General features: G+C 43.0%; 1 protein-coding gene and 1 long non-coding RNA gene across 2 annotated transcripts in view; one reads left to right on the top strand and one right to left on the bottom strand.

Annotated features, from left to right (window-relative positions):
* Positions 1-22,825, top strand: part of PLXNC1 (plexin C1) — a 159,641-nt gene that overhangs the window by 17,092 nt on the left and 119,724 nt on the right. The window contains exons 2-4 of the mRNA XM_004053688.5: positions 3,505-3,645; positions 15,856-15,990; positions 20,765-20,865. Of these exons, the coding sequence (XP_004053736.3) occupies positions 3,505-3,645; positions 15,856-15,990; positions 20,765-20,865 (377 nt within the window). The remainder of the gene's footprint in view (positions 1-3,504; positions 3,646-15,855; positions 15,991-20,764; positions 20,866-22,825) is intronic.
* On the bottom strand, positions 1,767-21,548 carry LOC129525753 (uncharacterized). The gene is made up of 3 exons (XR_008670218.2): positions 20,334-21,548; positions 10,732-10,886; positions 1,767-2,702 (listed from the first exon to the last, which is right to left on the bottom strand). It is a non-coding gene; the product is annotated as an uncharacterized lncRNA (long non-coding RNA).

Here is a 22,825-nt window from a genome sequence, read left to right on the forward strand (position 1 = left end):
TAGCAGAAAACGCAACCAACAGTGGCTTAAACCATGGCAACTATTGTTAACTTAGTAAAACGTTTAAAAGTTGAAGGTCTGCGGCTCAGTGGTGTCTCCAGGAACATAGAATCTCTTTTCTTTCCCCTGCACCAATCTTAGCATGTTGCTTTCTATCCTTCATCTTGAATCTCATGGAAACAGAACGGTTGCCACGGGTCTATGCATGATGAGATCACACAACTGTATTCCAGAGGAGGAAGTGAGGGAAGAGGGCAAACGGGTTCTCTTCAAGAGGCTTCTGTTATCAAGGAGGAAACTTATTCCCAGAAATCCTTCCAGTGGACTTCTCACATCTCCCTGCCCAGGACTGGGCCACACGACCACCCTCAGCTCTAAGGGTTAGGAAAGCCGGTGTCTGGCAATAGGGAATGGAGATGCCATTTGGCTTGGCCCAACGATAGCTTCCACCAGGCTTGGGTTCATTGCTATCTGAACAAAATTGAGGTTCTTCTTGGCAAAGAGAAAATAACTGCCATGGGTGTGGTAGTAACTTGTGTTTTTAAATGAAGTAATGATAGCAAGCATGGGTTATGCGTTGCTATGTGCCAAACCTGTTCTAAGCTTTACTGAGGCTTACGCACAAACTCACCCAGTCCTCATAAAAAGTCTGTGGCATAAAAAGTCTGTGCTCTTATCATCCTTTCCATCATATAGAGGAGAAAACTGAGTCACAGAGAGATTAAATCACATTTACAAAATTACTTAGCTAGAAAGTGACAGAGCCAGGAGTCAAACTTAGGTGGTCTGGCTGGCTCTCTATGCTATACTGCCTTCATTAGGTAAGATGATAAAATACTTCAGGTACCACACAGTAAGTATTAGTACATGTTAGCTGGTATTATTATTATTATTATTATTATTACTATCATCATCTCTTTTTTGTAACCACCCTGCCAATCAGACACATCAGCCTTATTAGATACTAGAAAGCTAACCCCTAACAGCGTTAAATTAATTGCCCAGGCCACACAGTGAGTGAGAACCAAGCTCAAATGTAAACGAGTGCTGGGTGTTCTCTCAAGTTTGAGAGTGTTGATTTCATGGCTGCACCACTTACCTATGCTACTTTTTTTTTTTTTTTAAGGTAGGGTCTCACTTTGTTGTCCAGGCTGGAGTGCAGTGGCTCAATCATAGCTCACTGTAACCTGGAACTCCTGGACTCAAGCGATCCACCTGTCTCAGCCTCCTAAATAGGTGGGACAACAGGTGTGTGCCACACATCTGGCTAATTTTTTATTTCTGTAGAGATGGGGGTCTTGCTATGTTGCCCAGGCCGGTCTCCAACTCTTGGCCTCAAGCGATCCTCTCGCCTCAGTTACCTATACTACTGATCCCGGACTTACTTTGAAAAAAACTACAATTGTTGAGGACAGCCAGAAATCAGAGAAGGACACCGGGAAAGGTGAGATGGTAATTTGGGACGGATTTTTCCTTGTTCCGTTTTAGCTTTTGAGCTGCCTCTGTTTTCTTGGATCCAGTCTTTCACAAACAGGATCTCTCATCCCACCTCAGGAAAGGCTACCCATGGTTCTTGGTGAATTAGAACAGGTACAGTATTAAGCACCTACTGTATACCAGACCTGGCTGTACACTGTCCCCCCTGGTCCTTGTGGATAATCTACAGTCCACATCCATTACTTTTTCTGTGTTGTGAGATGAAGGGAATGGAGTCCTCTAGCCAGAGATAGTGGTATTAGAACATTCTGGATACCCAGGCAGAGACGATGCCCTATTCTCCGCGTTAGCCTCTCTGCAGTGTTCAAATATTTAATAAAAATAACAGGCATGGTCAGCTGATCTTACGTTTGAACAATTCTGGATTTATTTTAAAGCAAGATGTGTGGCATGGTTTTACTTATTTTTTTAATCCTAAAGGTCATCCGACTTTTCTTTTCCTGCTCATAGTCATGAGGCTTCCTTATCTAAACAGCGATCTATTGTTCCAACCTTAGACCCACAGAGAATTTTTTTTCCTTAACTTCAATTTTCACAGGACAGCTCCTCATCTTCCCATATTGCATGAAAAGTATCTTTCAACAAGGGAAAAAAACACTCTAATGAGCTTTCCCTAAATCTTCTTAAACCGAGTTCACTATAGAATATTTTATGCAAAAACATTGCCTTCTCTTAGGTTATGACATCTTTTCCTTGAAAAGTGATCAGGGCATTGGACAAATCCTGGCTAGCTTATCTTTTCCTTGCAGCGCAACCTCAACAAAGAAATATAGATGGCACTTTAAAGGCTTCAGAAATCAATTTAGCCCATAATCCATTTAGTTTAGATGTTAATGAAACTTGGTGGGTTGAAAAATAATGAATATTTAATAAGACATAAATTGAAAGACATAAACACTGTTGGCAATAATATAATGAAGTTAATAAGTCTTAGCCTCCGCGTGGCTACCTCCCCCTCCCCAAATAGGGCGATTTTAGGAGTTGCTGTGTTGCTTACTGAAGTTTGCTGGCTGCAACTTCAATGTGCCTTTAAAAACCCTAGTACAGTTGGGAACTGAGCTCTGGCAGATAAAGTGTGCTATCACACTGTGTTCAGTAGCTGCAGACGGCAACGGCTCTTCCTAGCTCCATATCTTCCAGAGATTTGTGTAACAAACTCAGTTTCCTGTCGTTGAAGGCAGGATGCAGCACGAAGCACTTCGTTCCTTTTAAACAAAAAAGAAAAAGACATTTTGGTCGACACTCTCTCTGCTCTGGGTTTAAAGAGGGGCTTTATTTAATGATCAGGACCAAGCGTGTGATTACATGTGCTCAGAGCCTCAGACAATTTAAATGCCTTCAGGTTGGGAGTTAGACTTTTTGTTTTCCCCTTTAAAAGCATCAGCACCAGGGCCAGCCCTTCAACTTGGTTCCTCCTTAGCTCCGTGGCTCGATCCTACCCATCGTCCACAACTGTATCTTTGCCTTTTCACCCCCTGAATTAGCTACCCTGTCTTTGGGCTTCCTGTGGTCCCTTTTGGTAAATCTAGAATCCCTCCTTTCTGCCGTCACGCCCAACAGGATCGTCCGTGTCACATCTTGGGAAATGTTTGTGTTTAACCTCACAGAAGCCAACGCCTAGCTAAAATGAATTGGCGGCAGGATTTTGAAAACAGCCAAGTATAAGATAGTCTGCCTCCCAATTCAGCGGTGGGCTGTCTCTTGGCACTAAAGTGGAATTCAGCTTCTTATATCAGCTGGGGGGTGTTAAATAGATGGCCAGCTCGCTTTGGCACTCAATACCTGTTCATACATAGTAAACAGGGGTTTTCTTTGGTTGGGCAGGTATGGTGATTTTGCAAGGTAATGAAAAGTTGCTCCCGGGGAATCTAGTCTAAGAAAATATATGTGGGGCCCAGAAGTGAGATCCTGCCTAGGAGGGCATGAGTGACATTTCATCAGTATAATGAGAAGTATTGTTGTTAAAAATTATTATTATTATTTTTGTGCGTTTGTGTGCATGTTCAGAAAGAAGGGGATCAACCTGAAAGAGTCCAACCAATCGCATCATCTACCTTGATCCATTCCGACCTGACATCCGTTTATGGCACCGTGGTAATGAACAGGACTGTTTTATTCTTGGGGACTGGAGATGGCCAGTTACTTAAGGTTGGTTTTCTGTGCCTTCTTCAAATGTCTATTTTAATGGTGATATTTTGTGCTTTAAAAAAACATTTTTTTAATGCTTCTGGGTTATACATGAGACCAAACCAAAAACTTCATGAACTCCTTAAAGACCCCCAGAAATGGCCTGGAAGAAAATCTGGAATTCTATATGTAAGAATGCCCCGTAGCCATGTAATGAAGTATCAGCTACCTTGCTGCCCAGGAGTGCACCAAGATATTTTTCCTTCCTTACTCATAAGCCAGCTGGGTGAGGTAAATGGAGGTCTGGTCCCTACCCCAACCCTGACTCACCTTCCCAAGACATGTAACCTTTTAGTTCTAGCTCCTTTATCATGGAAATGTACAAAGCACCTGATTTCTCACAACTTGAAAGAGATGAGAGATTATAGGGCTTGAAAAGAAGAAAAAACAGGTGTTCTTTCCCTCCAGCCCACTTACCACCCACAGAGGGGGTTTGTTTTTTGCCCTTTGTACCCACACACACCACAGAGAGGTTAGAGATCTAAAATCCTTTGAGACTCCTCTTGACTTTTATCTCAGAGGACTATTTTTTCTCCACTGTATGGACACACCCCGGTCAAGTGCAGGTTTTTATTCACTTATGAGAGGGGAAGAGGGGAGGAGGAGAAAATAAAATCAGAGATACCAAATGACTTGTCTGAAGTTATCTAGCGTTCATGTTATCAGTGTCATCAGCAAGCATTTATTGAAGACCTTCTGTGGTCTCCAACAACATTCCTGGTCAGGAACTGCACCATTTCTATGACTAAAGACTGAGATTCCTTGGCTTCTCTGCAGCCATCCATTTACTCTCAACTCAGATTCTTAATTGAGTAATGGTAGATCTGTTTCCCTCAACTGATCTCCCACAGATAACTCGCTGTGTGACTTTAGGTGAATTGCTTAACCTCTCTGAGCCTTCATTTCCTTACCAGTAAAATACAGTTCTACTAGACAACCCAGAAAAACGCTTTCCTCTTCTGATAGTCTCTAATTCTGTCTTCTGCACACGTATTCCCCACCATCCCCATCCCCAAGCCAAACCTATTTACTTGCTCCTGTTTGATCCTGTTTCCAAATGTGATCCTGTTTCCACACTTGCTCACACTGTACCTCCAGCCTGAAATGCTTTTTTCTTTTTTCTCTTATTTACGGCACCTTATGTGTCTATGCTGTGGCTCAGCTCAAACCCTACCTCCTCTTTGATGACATCTAAGCCTGGAGTGACCTTGCTCCCCTCTCATTTCCTGAAATACTCATCATCTATGTCATTCTTGTGGCTCATTCCAAATGTCTTGCCTGGAGACCTCACCTTTTCACTGGTGTCTGTCTTGCCTTCCCAACTTGATTTTAAGCCTCATGAGAAGGGGGCCATGAATTCCCACAGCCTAATACAGTGCTGAGTGCCTGGTAGGCATTTGATTTAATCTGTTTTCTTTGGAGGAAACCCAGTAACATATGGGAGGGAGTTTGTTTGTATACACATTCTTTTAAAATATACATTGATCATCTTTCCTGTTGTGTTAGCTTTATTTCCTGGGGAAGGGTAAATACCCATCCATCATTCTACACAAGTCACTGGGTGACGTCTGTAGCTCCACCAACCTGGTCAGGCTTATTGGACCCATTTGCCTGGCAGGAGTTTCCGTCAAGCCTTTCTGGGCCTCCTCACCAATTATCTCTTCAGATTTGGGATGTTTTTGATGAGTGTTTTGACAAGAACACTGTTTCCCCAAAGCCGAGCCAACCAAACTGCTACATGGTGAATTGGAGGTGAAGGAACACTCGTCTATAAATAGTTCCCCATGGGATGGCCTGGTTTTGCCTGTCCTGTGTGTTCACCCAGCAGCCTGCATGCCGCTGGCCAGCTTTTAGCGATGTTGTGGCAACCAGGGAGTGGACCAAGCTGCAGCTTCATGCTGCTGAGGAGGCCGCAGCCGACCGAAGTCTCGCTCTCCTCAGGGTCTGTATGATGTACCCATTCAGAAGCCACCTGTGTGGCCTCGTTGTTTTTTTTAGGGTTTGAATAACAAAGGCAGCTTTTTGTTGTTTGTTTTGTGACTGCTAACATTTACACAGTACTTCCTAGATGCCAAGGGACTCTATATCTTCCAACGAATTCGGTCCTCTCCATGACACAATGGGGCAGGCCTACTATTCCCATTTTACAGATGAGGGAATCGAGGCCCAGAGAAATGGGATGACTGTTGTTCAAGGTCACACAGGGGCGGAGCAGGGATTTGAACCTGGAATGACTTCAGAGACTGCACTAAGATCCCCTATGCTACACTGACTTTGCAACCTCTGCTGCAGACATTGGTACTACTCTCTGAGGATTCCGGGGGCACATGGGAGACATGCAGATAGGGTTCCATCCATGCCCTGGCGGGGGACACATGCTCCTGGGGTGAGTCAGGCTTCCTAGAGGCTCAGGAAAGAGTCCCAGCTTGAGAATAAGGCGGACCATCTGACTGAGGAAATACCTCACTGGCATGGTAACTTCTTGGGAATTAACACCCACCCCCCAAGCCCCCAATAAGAGAGAAGTTCTCTCACTCAGGAGAAGGGTGTGAGGGATGAACTTGAGCTGACTTGCCCCACCAGGCTCCCTAGGGCAGCCCAAGCCTCTCCCCTGTATCCTGTGTACAGATTCTTGGATGTAGCCCCTGAATTTACCCAGAATCCTGAAGACCCAGGATCGTGCGGATGATTTGGAAACTACCGATAATCCTCAAATCCCTTTATTCAAAAGCTTTCAGCTTCTCCCTTGCCAAGGCTTGTCACCAGAACTGTTAGAAAGGATGAACACTGATAGACACAAGCTTGGCTCCTTAAGCCACAGCGTGGGGGAACTAATGAGCGGCAAAAAACAAAACTCAACCCAACGCAGACAGTAGGAGGAGGAGGAGAACAAAGAGGGCTTGGATCAGCCACAGCCTGACTCATCAGTTTCTGAGTGATCATGAGTTGACGGCATTTTGACATGTGCCAGGCACTGTTGTGTATACCTTGTTGAATGAGAGTCAGGAAACAGCAATTGGGGCCCAACTGCTGTATTTTACCACCACCAGTAAAAACCTGACTTCTTAAATCTCTGCAAATCCTGTGAGTTTTAATATAATTTGGTGCAATTTTAAGCCTCGTGTTATTTAAATAATTTTTCCTTATTGTAAAGGTAATATATGCTCATGTAAAAAGTTGCAGAGTCGTCGGGGGTGAGAGGACAACAAAGAAAAAATTACCCCTAATCATGTTGTGCAGAAGCAACTGCTGTCAGCATTTTGGATTCTCTGTTTATGTAGTTGAGGTCAGATTTTGCATCCTTTTCTTCAGTTAGTGAGGGAAAATGCTTCCATTAAAATGTTATTGCAAACCCTTTGTAAAAAGTATTTTTAAATAACTATATCATATTCTATTATTTGGGTACATTATTTTGAACTTAAGCTAAGATACTGGATCACTTTTAAAGTATCTTTAAAGACATGCATTTTCCAAGGAAGATGGCATTACCTCCAAAGGTAAGATTTCACTGATAATCTGTGAAGAAAGTAAAGGCTACAGTATGCCAGTACCTTTACTGTCCTCCTTCTCTTGCCTATAGACCTAAGTCCCTTTATAAGATTTTGGGGAAATAGAAGGAATTTAGAGCTCAAAGGGTCCTTTGAGAGCATCTAATCTGCTCTTTTATTTTATCGGTGTACAGTCCCATGGTCGTGAGGTGAGTTATGTCTAGTCACCCCCGCAGTTATTTCCCCATCCTGCTTCTTTTCGGAACATGATTGCATGCTGGGTTTTTTTCGGTCGTCAGCATCTCCACTGAGATCAGCTGAAAAGTATGGTCACACTGAACTCAGCTTTGGGGAATTCACATTGCACGTGTTGCACAATGTATGCATTTCTGTAAACACACACCGAGTCTTTCTCCAGATTATAGTACAGCCTATCACGTGGTTTGGATTCCTTTGAGCTGACTCTGTTGCCCATAGAAAATTGTCCTTATTTCAAAGGCAGAATTGCCTATTTTGAGCTTTTCCAGGTGGTAAAGTAAGTAATAACAGAATATGCATGAAATTTGAAATTTGTAACTTTATGCATGCCCATTAACCTTCGTGTAAGCATAAAAGGTAAGAAGGCAATGGGCAAGGAAGAATAATCGCTAACATTTCTGAGCTCTTCCTGTGTGCTGGGCATTAGAACCAGCATCTGCACGGGTTAACTGGTTTAATCCTTACCAGTCAATACTCTCACCATCCCCACTTTATAAATGAAAAAACCTGAGGCCTCGAGAGGTTAGATATCTTTTTCAAGGTGCTCTGAACCAAAATAATCTGTCCCAGAGCCCGAGCTTCTATCCCCCAACTAAACTGCATTAACTCTTACAGAGCTTAGTAGAGTCTGAGAGCTGGTTTTTGTTATATTTCTTTCTAATACTGGGGTATAAGGGTTGATACCAAGATGCAGATGTTTGAGGTTTCATAAGAAGGGGCCGGGAACCCTGTGGTTTAGTTTGTTCCTATTTGGGGATGGCTTCCTGGCAACCCAGCTGAGTGCGGAGCCTGCTCCTCTCTGAGCTGCGCGTAGTCCATGGGGGTCTCTGAATCTCCTTTGGGGCCCCAGCTTTACCCCAGTGGGCTCCTTTATAGGAAAGGTACGAATTCTGTATTCAAGTTGCTGTTTTGAATGGTGTCAGCAGTAAAGACTAGTGTCTCCCCGACCTCCCAGGGACTGCAGTAGGGTTCAGGATACAGGAAGCTGTATCACATAGCTCTATCCTGTCCCCATATCCAGTCTTGAGGTATTTCCTTTGTGCTTGGGCTCAGACTGGTTACCTATGTGGCCCTCTACTCCCACTTAATGGCTTTCTTTTGTTTATTTTTTTTTCTTTTTTGAGCCAAGGTCTGGCTCTGTTGCCCAGGCTGGAGTGCAGTGGTGCAGTCTCGGCTCACTACAACCTCTGCCTCCCAGGCTTAAGCGATCCTCCCACCTCAGCCTCTTGAGTAGCTGGGACTACAGACCTGTGCCCCCACACCTGGCTAATTTTTTTGTATAGACAGGGTTTTGCCATGTTGCCCAGGCTGGTCTCAAACTCCTAGGCTCAAGAGATCCTCCCACCTCGGCCTTCCAAAGAGCTGGGATTACAGGCATGAGCCACTGCACACGGCGCCACTCAGGGATTTCGTTTATTCAAATCATAGCAAAATTAAACCAGTTCCAAAAAGTTCTGTCTGAATTCAAACAGAAGCAAAAACTCTGTACTACCTAAAGAGTCTGCCTTGACTCTGGTTATTGAAGTTTTTGAATGAACGTCAGAGAAAAAAATCTTTTGTAAAGGCAAGCTGTACTATATACCCAGAAAATGTTCAAATAAGGAATAGGAGAACTTGGGGAACCTAGAACAGGACCTGGGACCGGAAGTGGTGGTGGTGGTGGGGATGACTGAGCTAACAGACCAAAAAGTTAAAACAGGAGGAAGTGTCAAAACTTGGAAGTGGGTTCATTGGTTGGCTGTTTAGGATGTCATGTGAAGCCTACTTCAAGTTCTCCCCACCTCATTAACTGCAATTTATGAGTTTGCAGGGACTCCCCAGTTTGAAACTTTTAGTCCCATATAATCCACAAATCTAGAACCTGTGGTTCAGACTGTATGCTTCTCTTACTACCTACACTGCAATAAGTAGATTGGAAACAAAAGAGAAATTTGCCTTGATCTTTATATTTCATCTTTGTTACTCCTAACTACTGAGGCACATTAAATACTTACCTTGCTTTCTCCTGTGTGTGTATGTGTGTGTGAGCGTGCACGCATGCACAGGCATGCACGTGTGTGTATATGTATGCAGGCACGCACGTGCATATGTGTGTGTGAGCTTGTGTGTGTGTATGTGTGGTTTAAGTCTCCTTCCCAGCATTTCTCAGAAACTGCTTATGGAAAAAAATAATAATAAATGAAAGGGTTGGCTTGTTTGCCCTTCAACTGATTAGCCCCACAGAGTGAGGCATAGGAAATTAAATTTGGCATAAAATATTATAGCTTTTTGAACACCCGTGGCTTTTCCATCTCATGGTAATCGTAAAGAAAAAAAAATAGTCTTTTGTTTAATTTTTCTCCCCCCTCATTTTCCTCACCATGATATCCTTCCTGTGGGTGATCTTGAACCTGTCTTACAATTGTATGGTGTTGAAATCTCCACTCAGTTAATTTCAGCAGTGTAGTTGGGAGTTTTATATGCAACAAAAATCCCAAGGCTAGTTAATAGTCTACCATGAGGCTGCAGGAAGACATCAACAGAAACAATATGTTGACACGAACTGAAATTCTCCATCAGAGAAAATTCGTTTTCTACACAGGCTTCAGCTGGAAAAAGCTGAAGAGCCCTATAAAATCTTGAATGCTAATAGCGTCGTTTTTCATTTAATAAATATCTATTGGGCACCTTGTATGTGCCAGGCACTGTTCTGGGTGCTGAATATACAAAGGTGAACAAAACAGACAATGCCCTTGCTCTCCTGGTGGGAAGAAAAAGACAGAAAACAAGTAAATGGATTAATCAGCGATAAAGACACTTCAGATAGTGCTATGAAGAAAATACAGTGATGGGTAGAGAGTGACAGAGGTGTTCAGCGAAGAAGTGATCAGGGAAGGCTTCTCAGAGGAGGTGATGTTGGAGACTTGAAAGATAAAGGAGTATACAAGCATACACATGGAGAAGGTTCAGATTGACTTCAGATTAGATCTATATTAAAGTCGTATCCTGGAAGATAAAAATCCACATCGTGCCCAAGGATTGTGTATGTGAATTGGATGAGATTTCTCTTATGCAAAATTCAACCCGTTTTGGGTTTTTGTGACTCATTGTTACTTCCTGCATTGCTTCACTGATCATGTTCTTTTTCCGAGGCTGCCCACCTAAACTGAGCTGAGGAAGGAACGTTTCCCTTGCTCCAGTCTTGCTGGCTTATGTCTGTGTGTTGATATTCTCATGAAGTTTGCAATTAGAAAGTCCAAGTGTTCCACTAGTGCCTGTGGGCTGGGGCTCGGGCTAGGTGAGAGATGATATGAACACTGACCTGTCCTTTAGTCATCTGAGAGAGATGAGACTCCAGGGGCCACGGAAGCAGAAATCCCTCACCCCTCTGTGTAGCACATTTGGGACCTTTGTGGTGAAAAATAAAACTTCCTCTTGTCCTGTCCTCAGGATTATGGAGAGCATTGTTTGCATAATCTAGCAAAAAGAAAAACAATTTGACCCACTCACCCTCAAGGATGTTTAAATTTAAATGTTATATATTTATTTTTAAGGTAATACAATGATATTGTTTAAAACTCAAAAGAACCAAGAAAATATTCCGTGAAAGGCACCTGGTCTTGACTTCCAAGGCAACCAATGATAGTAGTTTCATGGGTATCTTTCCAGAGATAGTTTATATCTGTCTACAGGCAAAAGAGTGAAGATATTCTTCCTCCCTTTTGTTGAAAAATAAAACACAGTAAACGTATATGTTATATATGTAAAAATACCTGTATATGTAAATATGTCTATATTTATAGATATATGTACATATTTCATATAACTTTAAATATAACACAAAGATCTTTCTAATTATTTTTTATAGCTAAATAGTATTTCCTTGTTTGTACTATAGTTTACTTAACCAGTTCCCTATTGCTGGAGATTTAAGTTGTTTTAATCTTTTCTTTATAACATACAATGCTACAATGAATATATGTCATTTCATATATATATGTGTGTGTGTGTATATATATATGTATATATATATGTGTGTGTATATATATATTATGTGTGTGTGTATATATATATGTGTGTGTGTATATATATATGTGTATATATATATGTGTGTATATATATATATGTATGTATATATATATATATATATGTATGTATATATATATATATATATATATATATGTATGTATATATATATGAGGGGCTGCAGGGTCCAAGGGTATGTGCTTTGTAATTTTGATAGATGATGCCAAATTACCTTCTAGAGAGGTCTGGCTTCCACCACTGAGGAAACATACTAATTTAAACCCAGCATCTATGGCTATCAGGACAAGCTTCAGTGCAAGCCACGCTAAGTAGCTTTTTCAGGAAACTGATTGGTAAATCCTGGGCCACAGAACTTTTTGATAACTTGTAAAAAAATAAAGAAAGAAAAACAAAGAAAGAAAGAGAGAGAGAGGGAGAAAGAAAGAAGAGAAAGAATGAGAAAGAGAGAGAGAGGGAGAAAGAGAAAGAAGAGAAAGAAAGAAAGAGAAAGAAAGAGAGAGAAAGAAAGAAAAAGAGAGAGAGGTAGGGAAGGAAAGGAAAGGAAAGGAGAAAGGAAGGGAGAGGAGAGGAGAGGAGAAAGGAAAGGAAAAGCTTCCTTGCCACAATTCAGAGTTCTAGAGAGAATATTGGTGCTTCATTTCCAAGGTACCATGTAAATAAATCAATGTTGCACCCAACTAGATCTTGCTGCCCATCTGTATCAATGATGCTCCAAGAGTAAATAAAATAAGCCCCCAATAAAAACTGCAGTGCAGCTCCTAATTTACGTAAAATGGATGAGTGGTGGTGTAAAGTATGTTTTTACTTTGTTATTTTAAAGCAAACCCCACAGACATGATGTCATTTCACCTCAACATATTTCGTTATGCATCTCTCAAAACCTACAGTTATTTTCTTAAATAATTGTAACCATAATGCCATGATCACAGCTAATAAAATTATCAGTCATTCTTTAGGATCACTTACTATCCAGTCTGTGTAACTAACTGTTCCCAATTGATTCAAAAAGGTATTTTAAATGGTTTTGTTCAAATTGGTATCTGCACAAAGTCCTCAAACCAAATTTGGTTGTTCTATTATCTAGAGCAGTCTCCTCCCTTACTTTTATTCCCTGCCACTGACTTAACTGAAAAAACCAGGTATTTTGCCCTATAGAATGTCTCTTATCATGTGTTTGGCTTTTTGCTTCCTTGTGGTGTCATTTAGCTTGTTCCTCTACTCTTGCTTCCTAGTGCTAAATGGAAGTTAGCGCTAAAGACTTGATTAGATTCAGTTTCAACTTTATTGGCAAGAATACATTATGGGTGGTGCTGCCCAGTGATGCTTTTGCCATGATGAATTCCTGAAGAGATACCAGGGCAGCAGCTTCTCTTCTCTTGACCCTTCCTTGAGAATATTTCTATCAGTGTTTGTTTAAAAAAAACAAAAACTGGCTTCCTGTTTCTCTTTCCCTATACAGCTGCTTTCCAGAACCAGATCAACTGAATTTGAGCTGATTAATACAGCTAATGAATTAGAGACGGCAAATCCTGGCAAGCCCATACCTTGGTCAGTGCCTGTCCCTTGGCTCCACTTACAGGATTCTGTAGAGCAGTGTTGGCCAAGAGAACTTTCTGTGGTGATAGAAATGTTCTACATCTGTACTCTCCAGTATGGTAGCCAGTCACCATAGGTAGCTAGTGAACACTTGAAATGTTGCTAGTGTTTTTAATTAAATGTAAATTTTTAATTAAATTTAAATAGCCATTATGTGGCTAGTGGCTGTCATATTTGATAGTGCAGCTATAAAGTCATTTTAAAATGACTTGAGACACACACCTTTCCCACCTCCCTTAGGACCTAACTGCTTCTGTTTTAAAAAGAGCTTTTAAGGAGTCATATTTCATATGTTTGGTTAGTGAGATTGACTTTTACAAAGCTGCTGCTGAATTTGATGAGCAGTCCAAGGGCTTCAAGTGAGCCACTATTTGCACCAAATCCACCTGGGCTTGGCCCAAGCAGATGATGGAAGGAAGTCACTGATCGCAGGGCAAAGCTAGACTCGGGCCCAGGTCCTGGAAAGGGGAAGTGAATACGGGAAGTTGCTCTGTGCAAAATTGATAAGAAGCCTTTGGCTAAACAGCAAATACCTAACTGCCATCAGGATATGTGGGAACAGGCATATTATTGATTAGTAGATGTGTGAAGTAGACTTTGTCCAAAAAGAATCTCAGGGGCCAAATTTTTCTTTTCAAACCATGCGCCCAATGTGGCTGATGTCTACAGTGGTAGAGATATGAATACAGATAATCTATCTGGATGTGTTCAAACTGACAAAATGTTGAACACCTTCACTTTTCAAAGTAGTGGGTACAAATTGTGTTAGGTACAAAGAAGATTAAAGGTTAGGTACAAAGGTGATTAAGAGATGGTCCCAGGCCAGGCACGGTGGCTCATGCCTGTAATCCCACCACTTTGGGAGGCAGAGGCGGGCGGATCACCTCAGGTCAGGAGTTCAAGACCAGCCTGGCCAACATGGTGAAACCCCGTCTCTACTAAAAATACAAAAATTAGCTGGGTGTGGTGGCGCATGTCTGTAGTCCCAGCTATTCAGGAGGCTGAGGCAAGAGAATGGCTTGAACCTGGGAGGCAGAGGTTGCAGTGAGCCAAGATCGCACCACTGCACTCCAGCCTGGGCGACTGAGTAAGACTCCATCTCAAAAAAAAAAAAAAAAAAAAAAAATGACATGGTCCCTGCGCAAAAGGAGCTTGCAATCTAGTAACAGATTATTATCTATTGACTATTGATTATGTGCTAAGCATCTTTCATAGTTCTTATTTGATCCTTACAAAACTGTAATAAGGAAGGCACTATTAGCCCCATTTTAGAGATGAGGAAATTGAGGCCTAGGGAGATTAAGTTAGCAGTTCAAAGTAGTGCAGCTACTTAAAGGATGGAGGCAGGATGCAAACTCAAGCTTAAGCCACCATTATACTTCTCTAGCACTATAGGATTAGAGTCTCCCAATGGCTCTTCATACCCACACTTCAAACCCTGCCTTCTCACCATCTCCTCTTGCTCCTTGACCCAAAGCCCTGCCATGGCCTCCTCTCTCTCATCTACAGTAAAAGGCAGGCTGTTTACACAGGCCCACAAGACCCTTGATTATCATTCCCGTGTTATCTTACTATCTTACTGTTCACTCCTCTACCTCTCTCCACTGAAGCCACCCTGGCCTCCTCCCATTTTAGTTTCTTTGTACTGACAGGGCTGCTTTTAAGAACATGTTTCATTCAAGTATGAAAATAACTCATCTCCTGCAAGTCTAAATAAATATCACCTTTTCAGTGACACCTACCCTGAACATATATTCTCTTAACCCCTGACCCCACTATATTTTATAATTTACTTTTTTCTTATTAATAGTCTGCTGTTACTCACCCCACCATACACACACAGGAATGTAAGTTCTATGAGGTCAGGAGCTCTCCCTTCCCCATTTTGTTCACTGCCATTTTTCAAACACCCAGAACAGTGCTGGGTACATAATGGGTGTTGGGTAGATGTTTGTTGACTGAAGATGGATGAAGCTCAGGTGTGTCCAATTTCAAAACCACTGAGTACTGAGTCACACTTGCGTATATTTTATATGTAAACACAAACCTACTTGTCTGTATCTGCCGAGTTAATCTGGGTCACTTCTAACTGATGATCAGAGTATCCTGTGCAAATACATGTGGAAGCTACTTCCTTTAATTTCCAGTCTCTCTTGAGACAGCACTAATGAAGCTGTCACTTGTGGCTTCCTATAGGGCCAGACATGGTCAGAAATTGTGGTCAGCCAGCTTCCACATATGAGGATACTACCCCAGCCCTGAAGAGTGGCTTTTTTTGTTTGTTCATTTTTGGTAACTTTGCCTTTACAAAAGAAGAAATATTATGCTTGTTATTACCAGCCTTGTTGAGGACTGAGATGTGGGAGGATAATTAAGGAGCATGGTACCTTAGGCAGTATTTGTAGTGAGTGAAAAAGGATATAGCTTTATGATTAAGCTACAATTTTTGCCACCCTGCTATTCAAAGTGTTGAATAGAGGCCGGAAGTGGTGGCTCACACCTGTTACCCCAGCACTTTGGGAGGCTGAGGCGGGTGGATCACGAGGTCAGGAGATCAAAACCATCCTGGCCAACGTAGTGAAACCCCATCTCTACTAAAAAAAATTAGCTGGGTGTGGTGCATCTATAGTCCCAGCTACTTGGGAGGCTGAGGCAGTGGAATTGCTTGAACCTGGGAGGCAGAGGTTGCAGTGAGCCAAGATCATGCCAATGCATTCCAGCCTGGCGACAGAGCGAGATTCCGTCTCAAAAAAAAAAAAAGTATTAAATAGAAATCATGTTTCTCTTTTTGAAAAAAAAATAGGTTATTCTTGGTGAGAATTTGACTTCAAATTGTCCAGAGGTTATCTATGAAATTAAAGAAGAGACACCTGTTTTCTACAAACTCGTTCCTGATCCTGTGAAGAATATCTACATTTATCTAACAGCTGGGAAAGAGGTAGGTAGAAATACTAGTTATTGCTTCTGATTTATGAATAAAAATGGTTTAATTGATGTCATTATCTAGTAGCAAAGCTTTTACTTTGAACTACAGAGTTTAAGCAGTGCCCCAGGCTTTGAGGAGACCCGCAGTGGTTCACAGGCACGGAATTAAAAACCTTACTGACTGTCAGTAAGTAAGCAAGAAATATTATCTATTTAGACAATTTTATTATTGGCTATATTTCCAGTGCCAAGTTTTTCAGAGGAGGGTGTGCTTGCAAATGGGCGCATAATCAGCAAGGTAACTGAATTTACACATTTATTGTGTGGGCACTGAACGGTTAGATGCATTTATGAATATACCCAATGGGACTGGCTTTGGAATTTGGGGTTAATATCAGGCCACAGTCTCATACACATTCATGAACCAGGAAATATATGGCACTCCCCCTCCCCCTCTTCATTTATCTTGCTGTTTTGGCTTTTCTTTTGCTTCTGCTTACTGAAATAAAAGTAATATATTTTTATATTTTCTTCATCTTTACCAAGTGCTGTCACCAAGGGAAGGGGAAAAGAAACTAATTGTTAATGAGTCTCTACTATGCATTAGTCACTATTCTTTGCATGATCTCTGTCTAGATGCATAGAATTGTGTACATACACATACACACAAGTGTAGAAAGCAGTGTTAATGAAATGTGTTACTGACCGGGCATAGTGGCTCATGCCTGTCATCCCAGCACTTTGGGAGGCTGAGGCAGGAGGATCACTTGAGGCCAGGAGTTTAAGGCTGCAGTGAGCCATGATCAAACCACTGTACCCTAGCCTGGGTGATGGAGCAAGACCCTGTCTCAAAAAAAAAAAAAAAAGGGCTGGGCATGGTGGCTCACACCTATAATCCTAGCACTCTGGGAAGCCAAGGCAGGGATCACCTGAGTTCAGACGTTCAAGACCAGCCTGGGCAACATGATGAAACCCGATCTCCACTAAAAATACAAACAATTAGCTGGGCGTGGTGGTGCATGCCTGTAATCCCAGCTACTTGGGAGGCTGAAGAACAAGAATCGCTTGAAACCAGGAGGTGGAGTTTGCAGTGAGCTGACATCACACCACTGCACCCCAGCCTGGGCAACAGAGTGAGACTCTGTCTCAAAAAAGAAAAAAAAAGAAAGAAGAAGAAAAAGAAATGTGTTATTAATTTATTTTATGTGAAGAATCTAAGACTTGGAGAGGTTAAATAACTTGTTCAAGAATATCTCTATCTATCTATCTATCTATCTATCTGTCTGTCTGTCTGTCTATCTATCTATCTATCTATCTATCTATCTATCTATCTATCTATCTATAGGTTAGCCTTTGCAGGGCTGGGACAAAAACTCAACCCTGATTCTAAAGCCTCTGATAAATGATATTAAATCCAAAATTTGTGAAAATTGGACATTCCCTGGCTCAGTGGTTTTGACCTGTGACCGTTTGAACATGGAAAGTGCAAAGAAGATAATTGAGACTTACATAATTATATAATGGATGTAACAGATACTCTCAGCCCAACCCTGGTTTTCCATTCTTTTCCTTTCACTCATTCTAAGGAAAATAGCAATGACAGCAATCTACATGTGCTTTTTGAGTCACAGATAAGATGTGCAAGCAATTTGTAGTTTCTGGTATTCTTATAAAGACGATACTGTTCTTTGCACATTGAAAAGTCAGTTATATCAAAATGACCACACTGAGATGGCCACATCTTCCCACAGAGCTTGTAAACCAGTCCTTCACCATATAGAATCTCCTATGCCAATTTGCTTTCACCATGCAGACACTTTGTATTATGTTTCTTCCCTGGGGATCCCATCTTTGAAAGACTTTTGTCTACCCAACAAACTGCACATATTAAGTAACAGTTCCCGTTCCCAGAGTTTATTTATCAAGGGCATCTCAAAACTGCCGGTCAGAATACTGACTGTGTTCCCACATGGAGCTGATAAAATTCCAACCCAAAGCAAAGAAACTTGATATCTTCCTTAATCCATGCGTGTTTTTCCATTCAGCTGTCTGAAATATTGCAAATAGCTCATAAGCCCCCATTACTTCCTTCATGGATAGTAATGGAACCCCAGAACTCAGGACCCCAGGCTGGGAACCACTATGAAAAGCCACCAGTAGTTGATGGGTTCCCACTTTCTAGAAAGCAAAAAGTTCTAGCCTCTGATCATTCAAAGCCTGAAGTCCTGGGAAGAGTTTTTGACTGGGCATCAAAGCTGGTTAGCCCTGCATTCTTCACTGAGGATTACTGCTAGAGCTCCTACTGTTTGAACTCTGGCTGAGCAAATATAACCCCTAAAGAGACAAAGTCCAAGGAAGGCTCTTGGGGAGATAAGAACAGCCAAACTAATAAGCTATGGGATATCCATAAAATGGTATGATATGGGGCCGCTAAAAATAATCATATGGAGATGTAGGCATTGATATGGAATAGTCACTATGGTCTGTTATTAAATTAGAGGGCAGGTCTAATGTAGTATTTTTAGTGTCCTCTCTCTCTCTCTTTTTTTTTTTTTTGATGGAGTCTTGCTCTGTCACCCAGCCTGGAGTGCAGTGGCGCAGTCTCAGCTCACTGCAACCTCCGCCTCCACAGGTTCAAGCAGTTCTCCTATCTCAGCCTCCCTGGTAGCTGGGACTACAGTCACGCTACCATGCCCGGCTAATTTTTGTATTTTTTTTTTTTTAATAGAGACGGGGTTTCACCATACTGGTCAGGCTGGTCTCAAACTCCTGACCTCAGGTGATCCACCCACCTCGGCCTCCCAAAGTGCTGGGATTATAGGCGTGAGCCACCTCGCCTGGCCCTCTCTCATTTTTTTTGAAACAGAGTCTCACTGTCGCCCAGGCTGGAGTGCAGTGGTGTGATCTTGGCTCACTGCAACCTCCACCTCCTGAGTTCAAGAGATTCTCCTGCCTCAGCCTCCTGAGTAGCTGGGATTACAGGCGCCCACCACTATGCCCAGCTAAATTTTGTATTTTTAGTAGAGACAGAGTTGGCCAGACTGGTCTCCAACTCCAGGCCTGAAGTGATCTGTCCGCCTCAGCCTCCCAAAGTGCTGGGATTACAGGTGTGAGCCACCACGCCCGGCCAGTGTCCTCCCTCTTATAGAGTTATATTTGTGTGTTTAAATAGACTGAGTAATAGTTCTCAGAGAATGTTCTGGAGACCCATATTCCACAGAATGTTCTGAGCAAAAGTGGTCCCAGAACCAGCTGTTACTTACTATACCCCTCCTGGAATACTGTGAGGCTCAGCATATTCAAAGGCTCTGAGAAGCCTTGTGCTAAGGAAACCCGTTTTGCTTTTTCAGTCTAAGGTTTTATGTTTGCTGGATCATGGAGCCCTTTTCTTGCATAATAGCAGTAATCAATACTTATTGAACATTTAGTACCTGTCAGACAATAGTTCATAATAACCCCATGAAGTTGTGATCCATTTTACAGATGAGGAAACAAGGTTAGAGAGATTGCATGACACTTATTAAAATCCGTCAGTGTTACAGAGGCATTTGTGAACTACAAGGAAATACCTCCATTCTGGTTAATTCCGGCTCAGGATCACGGGCTGCCAGCTGCATCTGTCAGCAGTGCTGGGGACTATGAAATGGAAGGGCGTGGTTATCCTCCATGAAGTCAACTTGGAACTGAAGGATCCAGCTCAGGATAGTCCCTGTTTTCCTCACAAAATAGAGAAAAATAGAGAGGTCCCTTCTAGAACTCTTTATTTCTCTAACCTGCTAAAGAAGTTATTTATACTATCTAGCATGTACAACTTCCTGGCATAATGAGTTCCACAAGTTCCCTTACTACCTGCTGTGTGGTTTTGCCTGCAGAAAGTGCTCTGTGTGATGCTCAGTTACTCCCTGCCTCTCACCGCCCTACTTGGAGGCTCTGACTGGCTGCCTAGATGTCTGGGTCTGCCCAGCTGGGGTGCCCTCTTTGTGGGCTGCTGTTTCCTGACAGTGGCAAGAGGCAACTCTAGGGACGGGGAAATGATTTGACTACTCCCCCTGTTTCTTTTATTTTCAACTCCACTGGAGGGGTGTGAGCAAAACAAGCCAGGAGCTGAGGTGACGGCGCTGCCCCTGGCAGGGGTGTGGGAGGGCCTGGTCCCTGGTCCTCCTCATTTCCACATTGAGTGCCAACCTCCTGCTGACACTCCTGGGGCAGAGCCTTTGCTATTCCCTAATACTCATTTCCAAAATGCCATTGGCCACATATGGACTGTCTCTGTATGAAAACCAGGCAACCTGATTCCATGATCCGTATGGAAATCATCATTAGCAGATCGGAAACCCAACTGGGTGTCAGACTCACCTGAGAGAGAGCTCTTAAAATACAGATTCCTGGCCAGACACAGTGGTGCATGCCTGCAACCTCAGCACTTTTGGGAGGAGTGCTTTGAGCCCAGAAGTTCAAAACCAGCCTGGGCAACGTAGTGAGACCCTGTGTCTTTAAGAAAAAAATCTTTTAAATGAAAAAATACACATTCCTAGGCTGCGCCCCCAGACTTAGCCAGAGTCTCTGCGGCAGAGGCCTGGGAATACGCACTGTCAAAAGCTCCCCAGGTGATTGTGATACAATGACTTCATGTCCTAGAACTTGAGACCCGCTGCCCAGTGCCAATATGGAGGTGTTGAGTTCAAGTTGATAAATAGGCTCTTTTTGGCCCTTCATTAGATAAGGTGTTGTAGTTTTCCTGCTGTTGCTTATAATTCCATCTGAACCATTGTCCTCTTTCCTTTTAGGTGAGGAGAATTCGTGTTGCAAACTGCAATAAACATAAATCCTGTTCGGAGTGTTTAACAGCCACAGACCCTCACTGCGGTTGGTGCCATTCGCTACAAAGGTATCTCCTGAATTCTTTCTCACCAACTCGCATTTTCGAAAAAGTGTCATGCGGCAGAACACTTGTTGCCCTACTTTAACGATCCATTCCAGTGGCCTGAGGGAACTGATCTTTTCCTCGACTAAAATCTCGTTGTGCAATCCTAATGAATTCTCGAAGATGTTTCCAGCGGCGTCCGTGCTATGCAATCACTGGACCCGTGAGCTCCCCAGTCTGGGGGCGGGAGGGGCGGGTGTGCAGCCTTCAGGAGAACGGGCGAGAGCAGGCAGGTTTGGCTTTTACTTTCTCCAGAGTTCGCCGAGACTCAAGAGAGAGGCAAAAGGGCCCCCCCTCCGAGAAGATAAAAGAATAGAGATGTCTGAAAATTTTTCAGTTGAATCCCCATCATGTATGTCATGTATTCTGTTCGCTCCGCAGAAGCCTCGTTATTGATGGCGCCGTCTCCTAATGCGCCGCGCAGCTGTGGGCCTGATGTACAATCTCAGTCTCCGGGCAGAATCTGCCCAGCCTGGTCTGGAATGACGATGCTCACGACCCATCTAGGCTCAGGGGCGACTCGGAGCGGCTTCCCCGCCATGGCAGTTTCCTAGCGTCGCTGGGCCCGGCCTGGTTGGATTCGCCGTCGCCATGGCAACCCAGTACTGGGGCTCTTGCTGGAAAAGCAAAGGAGGAGAGAGCCTTCGCTGCAGCTCAGGCAGGAAAGAGAGAGAGAGAGAGAGAGAGAGAGAAACCCATAACAGTGTCTGTCAGTTTGTTGCTTTCAGTTTTTAAAGGTGAAAAGGATAAGAAAGAGCAGAGCAGGTGGAGAGATGCTGAAGGCTGAACCAGGGGACAGTTTGGGGATAGAAAAGAGCAGGAGGAAGAGAATTGGTGACTGAAGGGGGAGGCAGCCAAGAGAAATGAAGGGAGAGGGGGAAATGCAATACAAGCAAGAGGTTTAGGAAACAAATCAAAAATACGGGGATGGAATTAATTAAGAGTTCACGGGGGAAGGCGCAATCCGAGCTGCAGCAAGAGGAATAATTGCCCCTGCCATTTGCTACGCTTCCTTACCGGGCTGTTTCCGTCAGAGTCACTGGCAGACAAACGAAGCAAGGGCCAGAAAAATGCTCATGAATAATTCACTGATCACGAACGGGATTTGTTTGTTGCACACTCAGTGAGCAGTCTGGCCATAATCTTTTAGATCCATTCATTTATGTAGCATCCCTGTCTGTATTTGTAGAGCTGTGTACAGGAGTCAGTTCGATAATGGTGGCGATGATGGTGGTGATTAAATAGCCACATGGAGCTAGCGGCTAACGTATTAACAAGCTCAGCTCTGGAGCTTGTGGGAGATCTCCAAGCTGGTGATATGAATTTGGGAGTTGGTAGTATTTTAGATGGTACTTAGAGAAGCCTTAAGACCAGACGAAGGAGTGAGTGTTGATTGAGGAGGGAAGTTTGAGAACTGAGGCTTGAGGGGCTGTGGTGTTTAGGGGTTGGGGAGAAGGAGGGGAAACAGAACAAGAAATAAGGAGGGAGCAGTCAGAAGGGGAAGAGGAAAAACTGGAGAGGGTGGTCTCCTAGAAGCCAAGGAAAGAAAGGAGGAGGAAGTGATCCACTGGGTCAGATTCAGCTGAGAGGTCAAGCAGGAGAAGAAAAGAATGGATCCTTTGCACTTAGCAGGTGACAATGGGTGACTGCTGGGAATGCCATTGTTAGGAGTGGTGCTAAATCCACAAGAGACAATGGGAAAATAAGACCTTAAGCAGGGACAGCTTAGAGAAGCTTTACTGAGAAAGGCAGCTGAAAAAAATGAAGCAGACACTGAAAGCGAAAGTAGAGTCCAAAGAATTTTGTCTTTTTGTCCTTTTTTTTTTTTTTTTTTGAGATGGACTCTGGCTTTGTCTCCCAGGCTGGGGTGCAGTGGCATGATCTTGGCTCACTGCAACCTCCACCTCCCAGGTTCAAGCCGATT

This window comes from Gorilla gorilla, chromosome 10, assembly GCF_029281585.2.
Source record: "Gorilla gorilla gorilla isolate KB3781 chromosome 10, NHGRI_mGorGor1-v2.1_pri, whole genome shotgun sequence".
Classification (NCBI taxonomy): domain Eukaryota; kingdom Metazoa; phylum Chordata; class Mammalia; order Primates; family Hominidae; genus Gorilla; species Gorilla gorilla.